The following is a 14,665-nucleotide window of genomic DNA, read 5'->3' as shown; positions in this document are numbered from 1 at the left end:
TGTTCTCATACCTTATTCAAGATTCCACATTGTATTTAGTTGCACTGAACAGCTTCAGCTGTATACAACAAATTCTGGTTAATTCTTTTTGTTTTTACTCTGTTACAAATATTTTCTAATTTTCCTTATTATGACTTCTCAGATACACCCATCATTTAAAAGTGGATGTTTAATATCCAGATGCATGAGGTTTGTAAGTTATCCCTGATATTAATTTCTCATTTAAATGCTTTCTTACAATCACCCTCTGTGTTTTTTCAGTCTTTTAACTTTATTGAGGCTTTCAATGGCTAAGTCAAAGGTCTCTGTTGGTAAATGTCACGTTGCACTTGAAAGTATATGGGTTATTTTCAAATATGTTTGGGTATTGATTTCTAACATAATTCCACAGTGATAAGAGAACAAATTCTGTATGATTTCAATACCTTTAGACCATGAAATTTTTACCCCTTATGTTATCCCTGAATATGTTCCACTGTCTTCTGGTTTATAGTCTATGGAAAGTTGAATTTTTCTCTTGCTATTGTGTGGAAATTACATAAATCTTAATTATGCTGCATTGGCTCACTGCGCTTTTCAGGTCTACTTTATCCTTCTACTTTTCTGTCTATTCATTCTATTGATTTTTGAGAGTTTGATACTGAAGCTGTAACTAAGTATCCTAATTTATCTACTTAAAAATTATTGTACTATATAGTGAACTATGTGTAACTTTGTTCTGTATTTTCAAAATCTCCTGTAAACTTATGACCCTTTTGTAATCTAGAAAAGAAAAAGAAAAAAAATACATGTTCAAACTAAGGCTCTGCTCATAAGTGAAAGAATAGACACATAAGATGTTGACAATTCACATACAAAAAATGCAAAAATGATCCTCATATTGAAAAATGTTCACATCAATAATAAGAGAAATACAAATTGAGAATGACAAAATGTTTTAAATAAGACAGCATGTTTTAGAAGTTGATGAGACTGTGGGAAAGCCAATGCTTTCATACATGATGAAGAGAATGCAAACTGGTGTAATTCCTCTGGAGGGAAATACCAAGGACTCTATACACGTATTTACCTTTTGGCCCAGCAGGTCCACTGCTTAGAATGTGTACTGAAGGTACACTTGCAACAGTGGAGTTGAATATGTATGCACGGGTTGGTATTATATACATATGCTTTGTAAATCTGCCTACCTACGGATCCTAGAAGCAGTGGCACTCTTGTAGTAAGGGGTACATCTAGCACTCAGATGTTGGTTTCTAGATGCCATACCCCAGAATTTAAATACATTTAATTTAATTCAATTCCTTTTATTAAAGGACTTAAAGCTCCTTGGAGAAGTAATTGATTTCAGGACTAGTGCAGGGAAAGTACAGTTTGAACTTGGAATATCTTTTGCTCCTGGAAAGTATGACAATACTCATAAAAGGATGATAACTTGTTTAAAGAATGAAAAGACCAATTTTAAGTGTTCCTAGGTGCCAAAACTGGAACATTTTACCCAACACAATAAACAACAATGGTAGTGGGTTTTTAGTCCTTAAAATAAAATAAATGTCCTTGAATCCATACCAATATAAACATCAAATAAATGGGGGAGGAGGGAGCATTCTTCCTTACATAAGAATTCCAATTAATAAATGTAGACAGAAAGATGGTAATTGAAAATCATGTAAGTAAATACTACGTTATAATTGTTACAAACAAGATCCATTGATGAATGGTAAAATTAATGGGCAAAGTTCGGAGAAGGAACAGGATATTTAGTTTAGAGTTGTAGTAATCTGAAGACTTGACCTGGAGTTTCTGGAGGTGCTTCCAAGACTGTTTACTCACATGGATATTGGCTGGAGGTCTCATTCCTCTCCAATAAAGCTGCTTTAGGGCCTTCATGAAAAAGGAGTTGATTCCTGAAGAAGTAATCCAAGAGAAACAGCAAAGATAGAGCCACAATGCCTTTTGTGACTTACTCTGAAATCACAAAATCACACAGCAGAAATCTATTCTGTTTGCTCAGTTCAGTTCAGTTCAGTCGCTCAGTTGTGTCTGACTCTTTGCAACCCCATGGCCTGCAGCACACCAGGACTCCCTGTCCATCACCAAATCCCGGAGTTTACTCAAGCTCATGTCCATTGAGTCAGCAATGCCATCTAACCATCTCATCCTCTGTCATCCCCTTCTCCTCCCACCTTCAATCTTTCCCAGCATCGGGGTCTTTTCAAATGAGTCAGTTCTTCGCATCAGGTGACCAAAATATTGGAGTTTCAGCTTCAGCATCAGTCTTTCCAAAGAATATTCGTGACTGATTTCCTTTAGAATGGACTGGTTGGATCTCCTTGAGTCCAAGGAACTCTCCAGTCTTCTCCAACACCACAGTTCAAAAGCATCAGTTCTTCGTTGCTCAACTTTCTTTATAGTCCAACTCTCGCATCCATACATGACTACTGGAAAAACGATAGCTTTGAGTAGACAGACCTTTGTTGGCAAAGCAATGTCTCTGCTTTTTAATATGCTGTGTGGGTAAGCGTCTTTTAATTTCATGGCTGCAGTCACCATCTGCAGTGATTTTGGAGCCCCCCCCCAAAAAAAAATAAAGTCTGCCACTGTTTCCACTGTTTCCCCATCTATTTGCCATGAAGTGATGGGACCGGGTGCCATGATCTTTGTTTTCTGAATGTTGAGCTTTAAGCCAACGTTTTCACTCTCCTCTTTCACTTTCATCAAGAGGCTCTTTAGTTCTTCACTTTCTGCCATAAGGGTTGTGTCATCTGCACATCTGAGGTTATTGATATTTCTCCCGGCAATCTTGATTCAAGCTTGTCCTTCATCCAGCCTGGCATTTTGCATGATGTACTCTGCATATAAGTTAAATAAGCAGGGTGACAATATACAGCCTTGACATGCTCCTTTCATGATTTGGAACCAGTCTGTTGTTCCATGTCTAGTTCTAACTGTTGCTTCCTGACTGCATACACAGTTCTCAGGAGGCAGGTCAGGGGGTCTGGTATTCCCACCTCTTTCAGAATTTTCCACAGTTTGTTGTGATCCACACAGCCAAAGGCTTTGGCATAGTCAATAAAGCAGAAGTAGATGCTTTCCTAGAACTCTCTTGCTTTTTCGATGATTCAGCAGATGTTGACAATTTGATCTGTGTTTCCTCTGCCTTTTCTAAATCCAGCTTGAACATCTGGAATTTGATGATTCAGATACTGTTGAAGCCTGGCTTGGAGAATTTTGAGCATTACTTTACTAGCGTGTGAGCTGAGTGCAATTGTGCAGCAGTACTTTGAACATTATTTGGCATTGCTTTTCTTTGGACTTGGAATGAAAACTGACCTTTTCCGGTCCTGTGGTCACTCCTGAGTTTTCCAAATTTGCTGGCATATTGAATGCAGCACTTTCACAGCATCATCTTTTAGAATTTGAAGTAGCTCAACTGGAATTCCATCACCTCCACTAGCTTTGTTAGTAGTGATGCTTCCTAAGGCCCACTGGACTTCGAATTACAGAATTTCTGACTCTAGGTGAGTGATCACACCATCGTGATTATCTGGGTCGTGAAGGTCTTTTTTGTATAGTTCTTCTGTGTATTCTTGCCACCTCTTCTTAATATCTTCTGCTTCCGTTAGGTCCATACCATTTCTGTCCTTTATTGTGCTCATCCTTGCATGAAATGTTCCCTTGGTATCTCTAATTTTCTTAAAGAGATCTCTAGTCTTTCCCATTCTGTTGTTTTCCTCTATTTCTTTGCATTGATCGCTGAAGAAGGCTTTCTTATCTCTCCTTGCTATTCTTTGGAACTCTGCATTCAAATGGGTATCTTTCCTTTTCTCCTTTGCTTTTCACTTCTATTCTTTTCACAGCTCTTTGTAAGGCCTCCTCAGACAACCATTTTGTCTTTTTGCACTTCTTTTTCTTAAGGGTAGTCTTGATCCCTGCCTCCTGTACAATGTCATGAACCTCTATCCATAGTTCTTCTGGCACTCTGTCTGTCAAATCTAATCCATTGAATCTATTTTTCACTTCTACTGTACAATCATAAGGGGTTTGATTTAGGTCATACCTGACCTAAATCTAGTGGTTTCCCCTACTTTCTTCAATTTAAGCCTGAATTTGGCAATAAGGACTTCATGATCTGAGCCACAGTCAGCTCCTGGTCTTGTATTTGCTGACTGTATAGAGCTTCTCCATCTTTGACTGCAAAGAATATAATCAGTCTGATTTCAGTATTGACCGTCTGGTGATGTCTGTGTATAGAGGCTTCTTTTGTTGTTGGAAGAGGCTGTTTGCTATGACCAGTGCGTTCTCTTGGCAGTATTCTGTTAGCCTTTGCCCTGCTTCATTCTGTACTCCAAGGCCAAATTTGCCTGTTACCCCAGGTATTTCTTGACTTCCTATTTTTGCATTCCAGTATTCTGTTTATTAGATATCTTAAAGCCACCACTGGGAAAGGGCATCTCTAGCCTAGTAATTCTTTTTTCTCTCTAAGAGTTCCCACTTCCCCTTTTGTTGTCAAGTTTCCATTGCTTCCAGTTTTGGTTCCTCTTTTTTGTAACTTGCCCCAGGGCTAATCTGGGCAAGATTACTGTGATAAGATTTGTAGTGGAAAAGAGAAGGTAATGTTCAGCATTTCCTACCCTCATCCATGACAAACCCTTCCTTACTTCAATCTTATATTATGCACCTCCCACTTTATGTAATAAATTGTCCAGAACCCACCTGTGAAACCATGACTTAGACAAGCCTCTCTAATAGCAATGATCATGTTGTATTACAGTTAACCATTTTTCATGCTTGTCCTCAATATCATATTCATATCTGAATCCCCAAGGCCTACCATAGTGCCTAAAAGATCCCTAGTGGGTAAATGGGTTTTCTTTTGAAATGTAAGTATGCTTAAGAACCTTAAATTAAAGATGCTAATTTAGCTATCTGGGCCTTTGTCTATCCTAACTTTGGAAGGACAGGGGAAAAGAGAGCTCCTTCAGCCTATTTCCTGTTTTCACAAGCAGATACTCTAGGCTTTGCTACCCCTTTACCCAGCTTTATTGTTGTTCTGTCCCTAAGTTGTGTCTGATTCTTTGTGACCCTAGGGACTGCAACATGCCAGCTTCCTGTCCTTCACTATCGCCCAGAGTTTGCTCAAACTCATGTCCCTTGAGTCAGTGATGCCGAGCTACCTGTGGGAGACTTCTGGAGTCGCCCTCTTTCTGCATACTTGTTCTTCCTGCAGATTCTTCTCTTTGGGCTCCCTTTCTCATCTCTTCCTATTCCTGGTATAAACCCATTCCCACCCCGGCTCCCTGGCCTGCAGGTCTTGTCCATCCAGCTGCACCCTACACCTCACTGCAGACTGGGATAGGATTCCCTCTGCTGCTTCCTCCCCCTGCAGCCGTGGGCAGTTCCACCCATTCCTACATCAGCTGGCTTCTGAGGCCCAGCCCAGCCAGGGCCTGATTGATCCCCAGCCCTCCGTCATGCCTTCTATCATCTTTCTGCCAAGGGGAGGTGAGACAGCAAATCTTGATACTGGGGCAGAACTAGACATCATTTGGGCTGACCTGCCAGTTTAGTTCGTATGACACTTTTTCCTATGGAGAAAAATGAAACTAAATGAATGACCTATAAAAACTTAATAAATAAATATAAATTTTTTATTATCCCTGGGTCAAGAAGATCCCTTGGAGGAGGAAATGGCAACTGACTTCAATATTCTTGCCTGGGAAATCCCACAGACATAGGAGCCTGGTGGCCTATAGTCCATTGGGGTTGTGAAGAGTCAGACACAACTGAGGGACTAACACTTTCATAACAAGCTTAATAAATAGAAGTTGTTCATTAAAAGTCATAAAATTTTTATATGGAAAGGAAATCTGATAATATTCCATTACCAATTCTCATTTTATAGTTTAAATACTCAAAAGTTCAGGTGGGTTGAGTAATTTTTTTCAATAGTCATGTTTTCTGGTAGAATCTCATATTACAGCTGACTTAATTTCACACCTAGGTCAGTCTGCAACAGTTTTTCTTCCAGCGTAGAAATTTTGAATTATTCTAACATTATTTATTAAATTTCATGTTTCATATTATATTGGTATATATTATAAGAATCATAGCACTTTTCTTTCTAACCCAGATTTAGGTCGATCTCGAGAACTTCAATATGTGTACGTGGATAACAACATTCATCTGAAAGGCTTGCCATCCTTTCTGTACAACAAAGTCATCGGGTGCAGTGGGTAAGGCTGATTTCCCATTTTATACTAATACTCAGCTCTTTTGCTAGCTTTATTTCTACTTCAGTACTTAGCCCTGATAAAACTCAAAAATAGATGTATGACTTTTGATAATCCTGTTCAATTTTGTTTTGAGATTTAACATGCTAAACCAAGTACCCTTAGAAACCAAAAATATTGAACAAGCAATTAGGATATTTTATTTTGAGTTTTGTTAGTAAGTTATAAATTTGGTCAATTATTTGTTGTTTTCCAGGTAAAAGAAAAATTAATTCATGCGTACCATTATAAACTCAGTAGTATCAGTCACAAATACTGGAGGAATCAGTGTTAATGTAAAAGTTTTTCGTTTCCTTCCATTGCAGTGACAATTTTACTACACTGGGACTTTACCAATTGAAAATGTTTACAGCTTGACAATTTGAAATAGTCCCTCAGTACAAATCATGATTCCAGCAACCAAAGCAGATGTTTCAGTTAATAGGAAATGAAGAACTTTTATTTTCAGGACAGCATTAATCTTTCCTTCTCAGTTAGGCTTTTAGAAAGATAATGTCAGCTTCTCCTTCTATAGCAGTGAGACAGAAGCACCCTGAAGTGGTTCCCAGAGTGGCGTGGGCTTAATACTGGACAGCTCAGCTGCCAGTCCAGCTTTTGACTGGCCTCACTTTCCTCACTTAAGCAGCCACAGGATACTTGGAACACCTCAGAGGCTACTTAGCCAGCATGTCGACTCTCTCTTTATAATTTCAAACATCCTGAATAACTTGACTCATACTCTATATATTTCTGGCGAGAAAAGGGATGACAATAAGCCTGTACATAGAGACAGCCATTCCCCTGCTGGCCTGGCTCCAGGGGATGGGCCCTGAGCAGTGCTTGCTCCAGAGAGGGTAATCCTAGAAGTAGTGGCCTTCCCCTAGGAAAAATTATGCACTTGTTATCTTGGAAGAGCCCTAGATGAATTCATTGCCTGTGCAGGCTGATGAAATATAAGCCCAGAGATATATTCCAGAACTTTCTGTGAAGAACAGATAGTAGAATATGTGGTAGAGTTTTTAGCTCAGTGATTTTTCTGCAGCTGATCATATCTCAGCTGTGCTGCTGTATACTCGTTAATCCTAGTAAGTTCTTTAAGTATCTATAATATAGCCCAATTTTTCCAAGTGGTGAGCAAAATACCCTCAGTCACCAAGATGCATGTGATGATGCAAGCAGGCTCCAAGGCTGAAGGCAGTTTTTTCTGCACCAAAGCCTTCAGAGACTGCACTGTAATATGATCTAAAATTTCTACCATAATAAAGGAATAGCTCTTACTTGAGATAAAGAGTAAGTGTTTTTTTTGGTGTTTAGATACAGCTGTTACTGACTGCCACAAGGTTCTATTTGTGCCGAGTTGAGAGATACTTATTTCCTTGTATTTCTTTTTAATTTTTGGCCACACCGTATGACTTGCAGGATCTTACTTCCCTGACCAGGGATTGAGCCTGGGCCCATGGCAGAGAGAACACTGAGGCCTGACCACAGGACCACCAGGGAATTCCACCCCCGACCCCTGTACTTTTTAAAAATATATTTTCATTGTTGACTTGGCATCTGGTGGCACAATTAGTGAATTTTATGAGAGCTTCACATCTTTGAGAAAATAAAGAGTAAGGCAAAATATGCCAATTATTAGCAGATAGCCTACACTTTTTATTATTATTGGCATATTCCTTTGGTAGTAATAATAAGATAAAATTATTAAAAGGGAAGTTATCAAGCAATCAGTTTTCTAATTTTAGTGGATTTTGGAGTGTTGGCAGTCCCATGTGCCAATAAAATGTGATCCAAAAGGTATTTTTAATCTATCGGTTTAACTCAGAATGCATTTTGTATAGAAGCAGTATTGGTGGTTATACTCCTAGCCAGTTCATTAAATGGTCATTTAATCCATTTTGCACCCTGAAAGTTATACTTATAAAATATTTCTGTGCAAAAACGTATTCAAAATTCTAATGTTGCTCAGTTGATTAGTTGTGTCTGACTCTTTGTGACCCCAGGGACTACACCACACCAGGCTTCCCTATCCTTCACCATCTCTGGAGCTTGCTCAGATTCATGCCCATTGAGTCAGTGAAGGCATCCAACCATCTTGTCCTCTGTCATCCCCTTCTCCTCCTGCCTTCAATCTTTCCCAGCATCAGGGTCTTTTCTAATGAGTTGGCTCTTTGCATCAGGTATCAAAGTATTGGAGCTTCAGTTTCAGCATCATTTCTTCTAATGAATAATCAGGTTTGAATTCCTTTAGAATTGACTGGTTTGATCTCCTCGCAGTCCAAGGGACTCTCAAGAGTCTTCTCCAACACCACAGTTCAAAAGTATCAATTCTGCGGCATTCAGCTTTCTTTATGGTCCAACTCTCATATCCATACATGACTACTGGAGAAACCAAACCTTTGACTAGACGGACCTTTGTTGTCCAAGTAATGTCTCTGCTTTTTAATATGCTGTCTGAGTTTGTCATAGCTTTTCTTCCAAGGAACAAGCGTCTTAACTTCATGGCTGCAGTCACCATTGGCAGTGATTTTGGAGCCCAAGAAAATAACGTCTGTCACTGTTTCCACTGTTTCCCCATCTATTTGCCATGAAGTGATGGGACTGGATGCCATGGTCTTTGGTTTTTGAATGTTGAGTTTTAAGCCAGCTTTTTCACTCTCTTCTTTCGCCTTCATCAAAAGGCTCTTTAGTTCCTCTTCACTTTCTGCTATAAGAATGCTGTTATCTGTATATCTGAAGTTATTGATATTTCTCTCAGGAATATTGATTCCAGCATGTGCATCACCCAGCCCAGCGTTTCTCATGATGTAGTCTGCAAAGTGAAATAAGCAGGGTGATGATATACAGCCTTGATGTACTCCTTTCCCGATTTGGAACCAGTCTATTGTTCCATGTCCTGTTCTAACTGTTGCTTCTTGACCTGCATACAGGTTTCACAAGAGGCAGCTTTGTAAAGTGGTCTAGTATTCCCATCACTTGAAGAATTTTCCACAGTTTGTTGTGATCCACACAGTCAAAGGCTTTACTATAGTCAGTGAAGCAGAAGTAGATGTTTTTTCTGGAATTCTCTTGCTTTTTCTATGATCCAACAGATGTTGGTAATTTGATCTCTATCTGGTTCCTCTGCCTTTAGTTTTTTCAGATTTTGTTTTATTTTTACTTTACAATATGGTATTGGTTTTGCCATACATCAGCATGAATCCACCAGGGGTGTACACGTGTTCCCAATCCTGAACCCCCCTCCCACCTCCCTCCCCATACCATCCCTCGGGGTCATCCCAGTGCACCAGCCCCAAGCATCCTGTATCCTGCATCGAATCTGGACTGGCGATTTGTTTCTTATATGATATTATACATGTTTCAATGCCATTCTCCCAAATCATCCCACCCTCTCCCTCTCCCGCAGAGTCCAAAAGACTGTTCTTTACATCTGTGTCTCTTTTGCTGTCTTACGTACAGGGTTATCATTACCATCTTTCTAAATTCCATATATATGCATTAGTATACTGTATTGGTGTTTTTCTTTCTGGCTTACTTCACTCTGTATAATAGGCTCCAGTTTCATCCACCTCATTAGAACTGATTCAAATGTATTCTTTTTAATGGCTGAGTAATACCCCGTTGTGTATATGTACCACAGCTTTCTTATCCATTCATGTGCTGATGGACATCTAGGTTGCTTCCATGTCCTGGCTGTTATAAACAGTGCTGCGATGAACATTGGGGTACACGTGTCTCTTTCAATTCTGATTTCCTCAGTGTGTATGCCCAGCAGTGGGATTGCTGGGTCATAAGGCAGTTCTATTTCCAGGTTTTTAAAGAATCTCCATACTGTTCTCCATAGTGGCTGTACTAGTTTGCATTCCTACCAACAGTGTAAGAGGGTTCCCTTTTCTCCACACCCTCTCCAGCATTTAGTGCTTGTAGACTTTTGGATGGCAGCCATTCTGACTGGCATGAAATGGTACCTCATTGTGGTTTTCATTTGCATTTCTCTAATAATGAGTGCTGTTGAGCATCTTTTCATGTGTGTGTTAGCCATCTGTATGGCTTCTTTGGAGAAATGTCTATTTAGTTCTTTGGCCCATTTTTCGATTGGGTCGTTTATTTTTCTGGAATTGAGCTGCAGGAGTTTCTTGTATATTTTCTAAAACCAGCCTGATCGTCTGGCAGTTCTCAGTTCACGTACTGTTGCAGGAGAATGGCTTGGAGAATTTTGAGCATTACTTTGCTAGCGTGTGAGATGAGTGCAGTTGTGCAGTAGTTTGAAAATTCTTTGACATTGCCCTTCTTTGGGATTGGAATGAAAACTGACCTTTTCCAGTCCTGTGGCCACTGCTGAGTTTTCCAAATTTGCTGGCATATTGAGTACAGTACTTTCACAGCATCATATTTTAGGATTTGAAATAGCTCACCTGGAATTTCGTCACCTCCACTAGTTTTGTTCGTAGTTATGCTTCCTAAGGCCTAGTTGACTTTGCACTCCAAGATGTCTGGCTCTAGGTGAGTGATCACACCATTGTGGATATCTGGGTCATTAAAATCTCTTTCGTATAGTTTTTCATGTATTATTGCCAGCTCTTCTTAATCTCTTCTGCTTCTATTAGGTCCATACCATTTCTGTCCTTTATTATGCCCATCTTTGCATGAAATATTCCCTTGGTATCTCTAATTTTCTTAAAGAGATCTCTAGTCTTTCCCATTCTATTGTTTTTTTCTATTTCTTTGTATTGTTTACTGAGGAAGGCTTTCTTATCTCTCCTTGCTCTTCTTTGGAACTCTACATTCAGATGGATACATCCTTCCTTTTCTCCTTTGTCGTTCGCTTCTCTTCTTTTCTCAGCTATTTGTAAGGCCTCCTCAGATAACCATTTGCCTTTCTTTTTCTTGGGGATGGTTTTGATCACTGCCTCCTGTACAGTGTTGTAAACTTCCATCCATAGTTCATCCATAGTTCTTTAGGCACTCTATTGGGTCTAATCCCTGTTCCTCACTTCCACTGTATAATCATAAGTGATTTGATTTAGGTCATACCTGAATAGCCTAGTAGTTTTCCACATTTTCTTCAATTTAAGTCTGAATTTTTCAATAAGGAGTTTGTGATCTGAGCCACAGTCAGCTTTTGGTCTTGTTTTTGCTGCCTGTATAGAGCTTCTCCATCTTCAGCTACAAAGAATATAATCAATCTGATTTCTGTATTGACCAAATACTGGTATTTCAGTATCTGGTGATGTCCATGTGTAGAATAATCTCTTGTGTTGTTGGAAGAGGGTGTTTGCTATGACCAGTGTATTCTCTCAGCAAAACTCTAGCCTTTGCCCTGCTTCGTTTTGTACTCGAAGGCCAAATTTGCCTGTTACTCCAGGTATCTTGACTTCCTATTTTTGCATTCCTGTCCCATATGAAGAAAGTTCAGTTCAGTTCAGTCGCTCAGTCATGTCCGACTCTTTGCAACCCCATGAATTGCAGCATGCCAGGCCTCCCTGTCCATCACCATCTCCCGGAGTTCACTCAGACTCATGTCCATTGAGTCCATGATGCCATCCAGCCATCTCATCCTTGGTTGTCCCCTTCTTCTCCTGCCCCCAATTCCTCCCAGCATCAGAGTCTTTTCCAATGAGTCAACTCTTCACATGAGGTGGCCAAAGTACTGGAGCTTCAGCTTTAGCATCATTCCTTCCAAAGAAGATGGAGAAGCTCTATACAGTCAACAAAAACAAGACCAGGAGCTGACTGTGGCTCAGATCATGAACTCCTTATTACCAAATTCAGACTCAAATTGAAGAAAACGGAAAACCACTAGACCATTCAGGTGTGACCTAAATCAAATCCCTTATGATTATACAGTAGAAGTGAGAAATAGATTTAAGGGCCTAGATCTGATAGATAGAGTGCCTGATGGACTATGGAATGAGGTTCATGACATTGTACAGGAGACAGGGATCAAGACCATCCCCATGGAAAAGAAATGCAAAAAAGCAAAAAGGCTGTCTGGGGAGGCCTTACAAATAGCTGTGAAAAGAAGAGAGGCGAAAAGCAAAGGAGCAAAGGAAAGATATAAGCATCTGAATGCAGAGTTCCAAAGAATAGCAAGAAGAGATAAGAAAGCCTTCTTCAGCAATCAATGCAAAGAAATAGAGGAAAACAACAGAATATGAAGAAAAGGACATCTTTTTTTGGTGTTAGTTCTAAAAGGTCTTGTATGTCTTCATAGAAACAGTTCAATTTCAGCTGCTTTGGCATTCGTGGTTGGAGCATAGACTTGGATTGCTGTGACATTGAATGGTTTATCTTGGACACAGAGATCATTCTGTCATTTTTGAGACTGCACCCAAGTGCATCCAGGCATTTTGGACTCTTTTGTTGACTGTTAGGGCTACTCCATTTATTCTAAGGGATTCTTGCCCACAATAGTAGATATAATGGTCATTTAAATTAAATTCATACATTCTGGTCCTTTTTAGCTCACTGATTACTAAAATGTCAAAGTTCACTCTTGCCATCTCCTATTTGACCACTTCCAATTTGCCTTGATTAATGGGACTTAATCTTCCAGGTTCCTATGCAATAGTGTTCTTTACAGCATCAGACTGTACTTTTACCACCAGTCACATCCACAACTGGGTGTTGTTTCCACTTTGGCTCAGCCTCTTCATTCCTTCTGGAATTATTTCTCTGCTCTTCTCCAGTAGCATATTGGGCACCTACCAACCTGGGGAGTTCATCTTTCATTGTCATCTCTTTTGCCTTTTCATACTGTTCATGGGGTTCTCAAGGCAAGAATGCTGAAGTGGTTTGCCATTCCCTTCTCCAGTGGACCACATTTTGTCAGAACTCTCCACCATGATCCGTCTATCTTGGGTGGCCCTACATGGCATGGCTCATAGCTTCTTTGAGTTAGTCAAGGCTGTGGTCCATGTGATCAGTTTGGTTAGTTTTCTGTGATTGTGGTTTTCATTCTGTCTGCTCTCTGATGAATGAGGATGAGAGGCTTATAGAAGCTTCTCAATGGGAGGGATTGGCTGTGGGGAAAACTAGGTCTTGCTCTGGTGGGCCAGGCCATGCTCAGTAAATCTTAAACCCAATTTTCTGCTGATGAGTGGGGCTGTGTTCTCTCCCTGTAGTTTGGCCTGAGGCCAAACTATGGTAGCAGTAATGGCGACCTTCTTCAAAAGGACTTACGTCAGCATGCTGCAGCTCCCAGGATTGTTGTGTTCAGTGCCCCTGACCCTGCTGGAGGCCATTGTCAACTCACACCTCTGCCAGAGACTCCCGGACACTCACAGGCAAGTCTGGCGCAGTCTCTTGTGGGGTCACTGCTCCTTTCTCCTGAGTCCTGGTACACAGAAAGTTTTGTTGTGCCCTGCAAGAGTCTGTTTCCCCAGTCCTGTGGAAGTTCTATAATCAAATTCTGCTGGCCTTCAAAGTCAAATTCCTGGGGGTTCTCAGTCCCTTTGTGGGATCCCCAGGTTGGGCAATCTGTTACGGGCCATAGAACTTTTGCAACAGTAGAAGAACTTCTTTGGTATAGTTGTTCTCCAATTTGTGAGTCACCTGCTCAGCAGCTCGATAGAGGAGCTATTGGTGACCTCCTCCAAGAGGACTTAGGCCACGTGCCACGCCTCCCAGACCTGCTGCACCAGAGCCCCTGTCCCCGTGCAGGTCACTGCCGACCCGTGCCACCTTAGGAGACGTTGAAACACTCAAAGGCAGGTCTGGCTCAGTCTCTTGTGGAGGTCACTGTTCCATTCCTTGGGTCCTGGTGGGCACAGGTTTTGTTGGTACCCTCCAAGCATCTCTGGCGGGTCTTAGATTTGATTTTAATGCAGTTGTGCCCCTCCTATCATCTTATTGGGGCTTCTCCTTTGCCCTTGGGTGCATGGTATCTTTTTTTGGTGGGATCCAACATTCTCGTGTCGACGGTTATTCAGCAGCCATCGAACTCTAATACATGGTAACTATTGAAGTCTTAACAATAGAATTAAGGAGCTCCCTTCTTTTATCTCTTTTGTCTGTTGTATATATTCAAAGGGCGTCTCCCATTCCAAGTCAAAGGAAGGGTGGTTTGGGAGAAGAGGGGCAAGGTGAAGAACAAGCTTCTAAGGTAAACCTGTGTAAAGGACATTAGGGTGTCGGAGGCCTAGGAAGTGTACCTCTTGATTCTGAATGAGGATTGTGGTTCAGTTGTTTCTTCAGTGCATATTTTTGAGCAGCTCCTCTGTTTGGTTATTCTCTAGACAGTGGCCATACGGTGTAGGAGCCAAACTGTTCAGCTCTTCCTGCCTTCGTGGACCTCATAATCTAACTAGGGATCCAAATGAACAGTCAATAGCTAAACATACCTGGCGCTGATTCTTTCCAAGGAGATGGTATTTAAGCTGAAAACCGAAGAATCT

At 40.7% G+C, this 14,665-nt stretch overlaps 1 protein-coding gene across 4 annotated transcripts in view; it reads left to right on the top strand.

Moving 5' to 3' along the window:
* LRRC28 (leucine rich repeat containing 28) overlaps nt 1-14,665 on the top strand; it is a 201,738-nt gene that overhangs the window by 132,492 nt on the left and 54,581 nt on the right. For all 4 annotated transcript variants that reach the window (XM_069559247.1, XM_069559246.1, XM_069559245.1 and 1 more), the window contains one exon: nt 6,131-6,233. In XM_069559247.1, coding sequence (XP_069415348.1) covers nt 6,131-6,233 — 103 coding nt within the window. The remainder of the gene's footprint in view (nt 1-6,130; nt 6,234-14,665) is intronic.

This window comes from Ovis canadensis, chromosome 18 (genome assembly GCF_042477335.2).
Source record: "Ovis canadensis isolate MfBH-ARS-UI-01 breed Bighorn chromosome 18, ARS-UI_OviCan_v2, whole genome shotgun sequence".
Classification (NCBI taxonomy): domain Eukaryota; kingdom Metazoa; phylum Chordata; class Mammalia; order Artiodactyla; family Bovidae; genus Ovis; species Ovis canadensis.
This window is presented reverse-complemented; position numbering and strand designations above follow the sequence as displayed.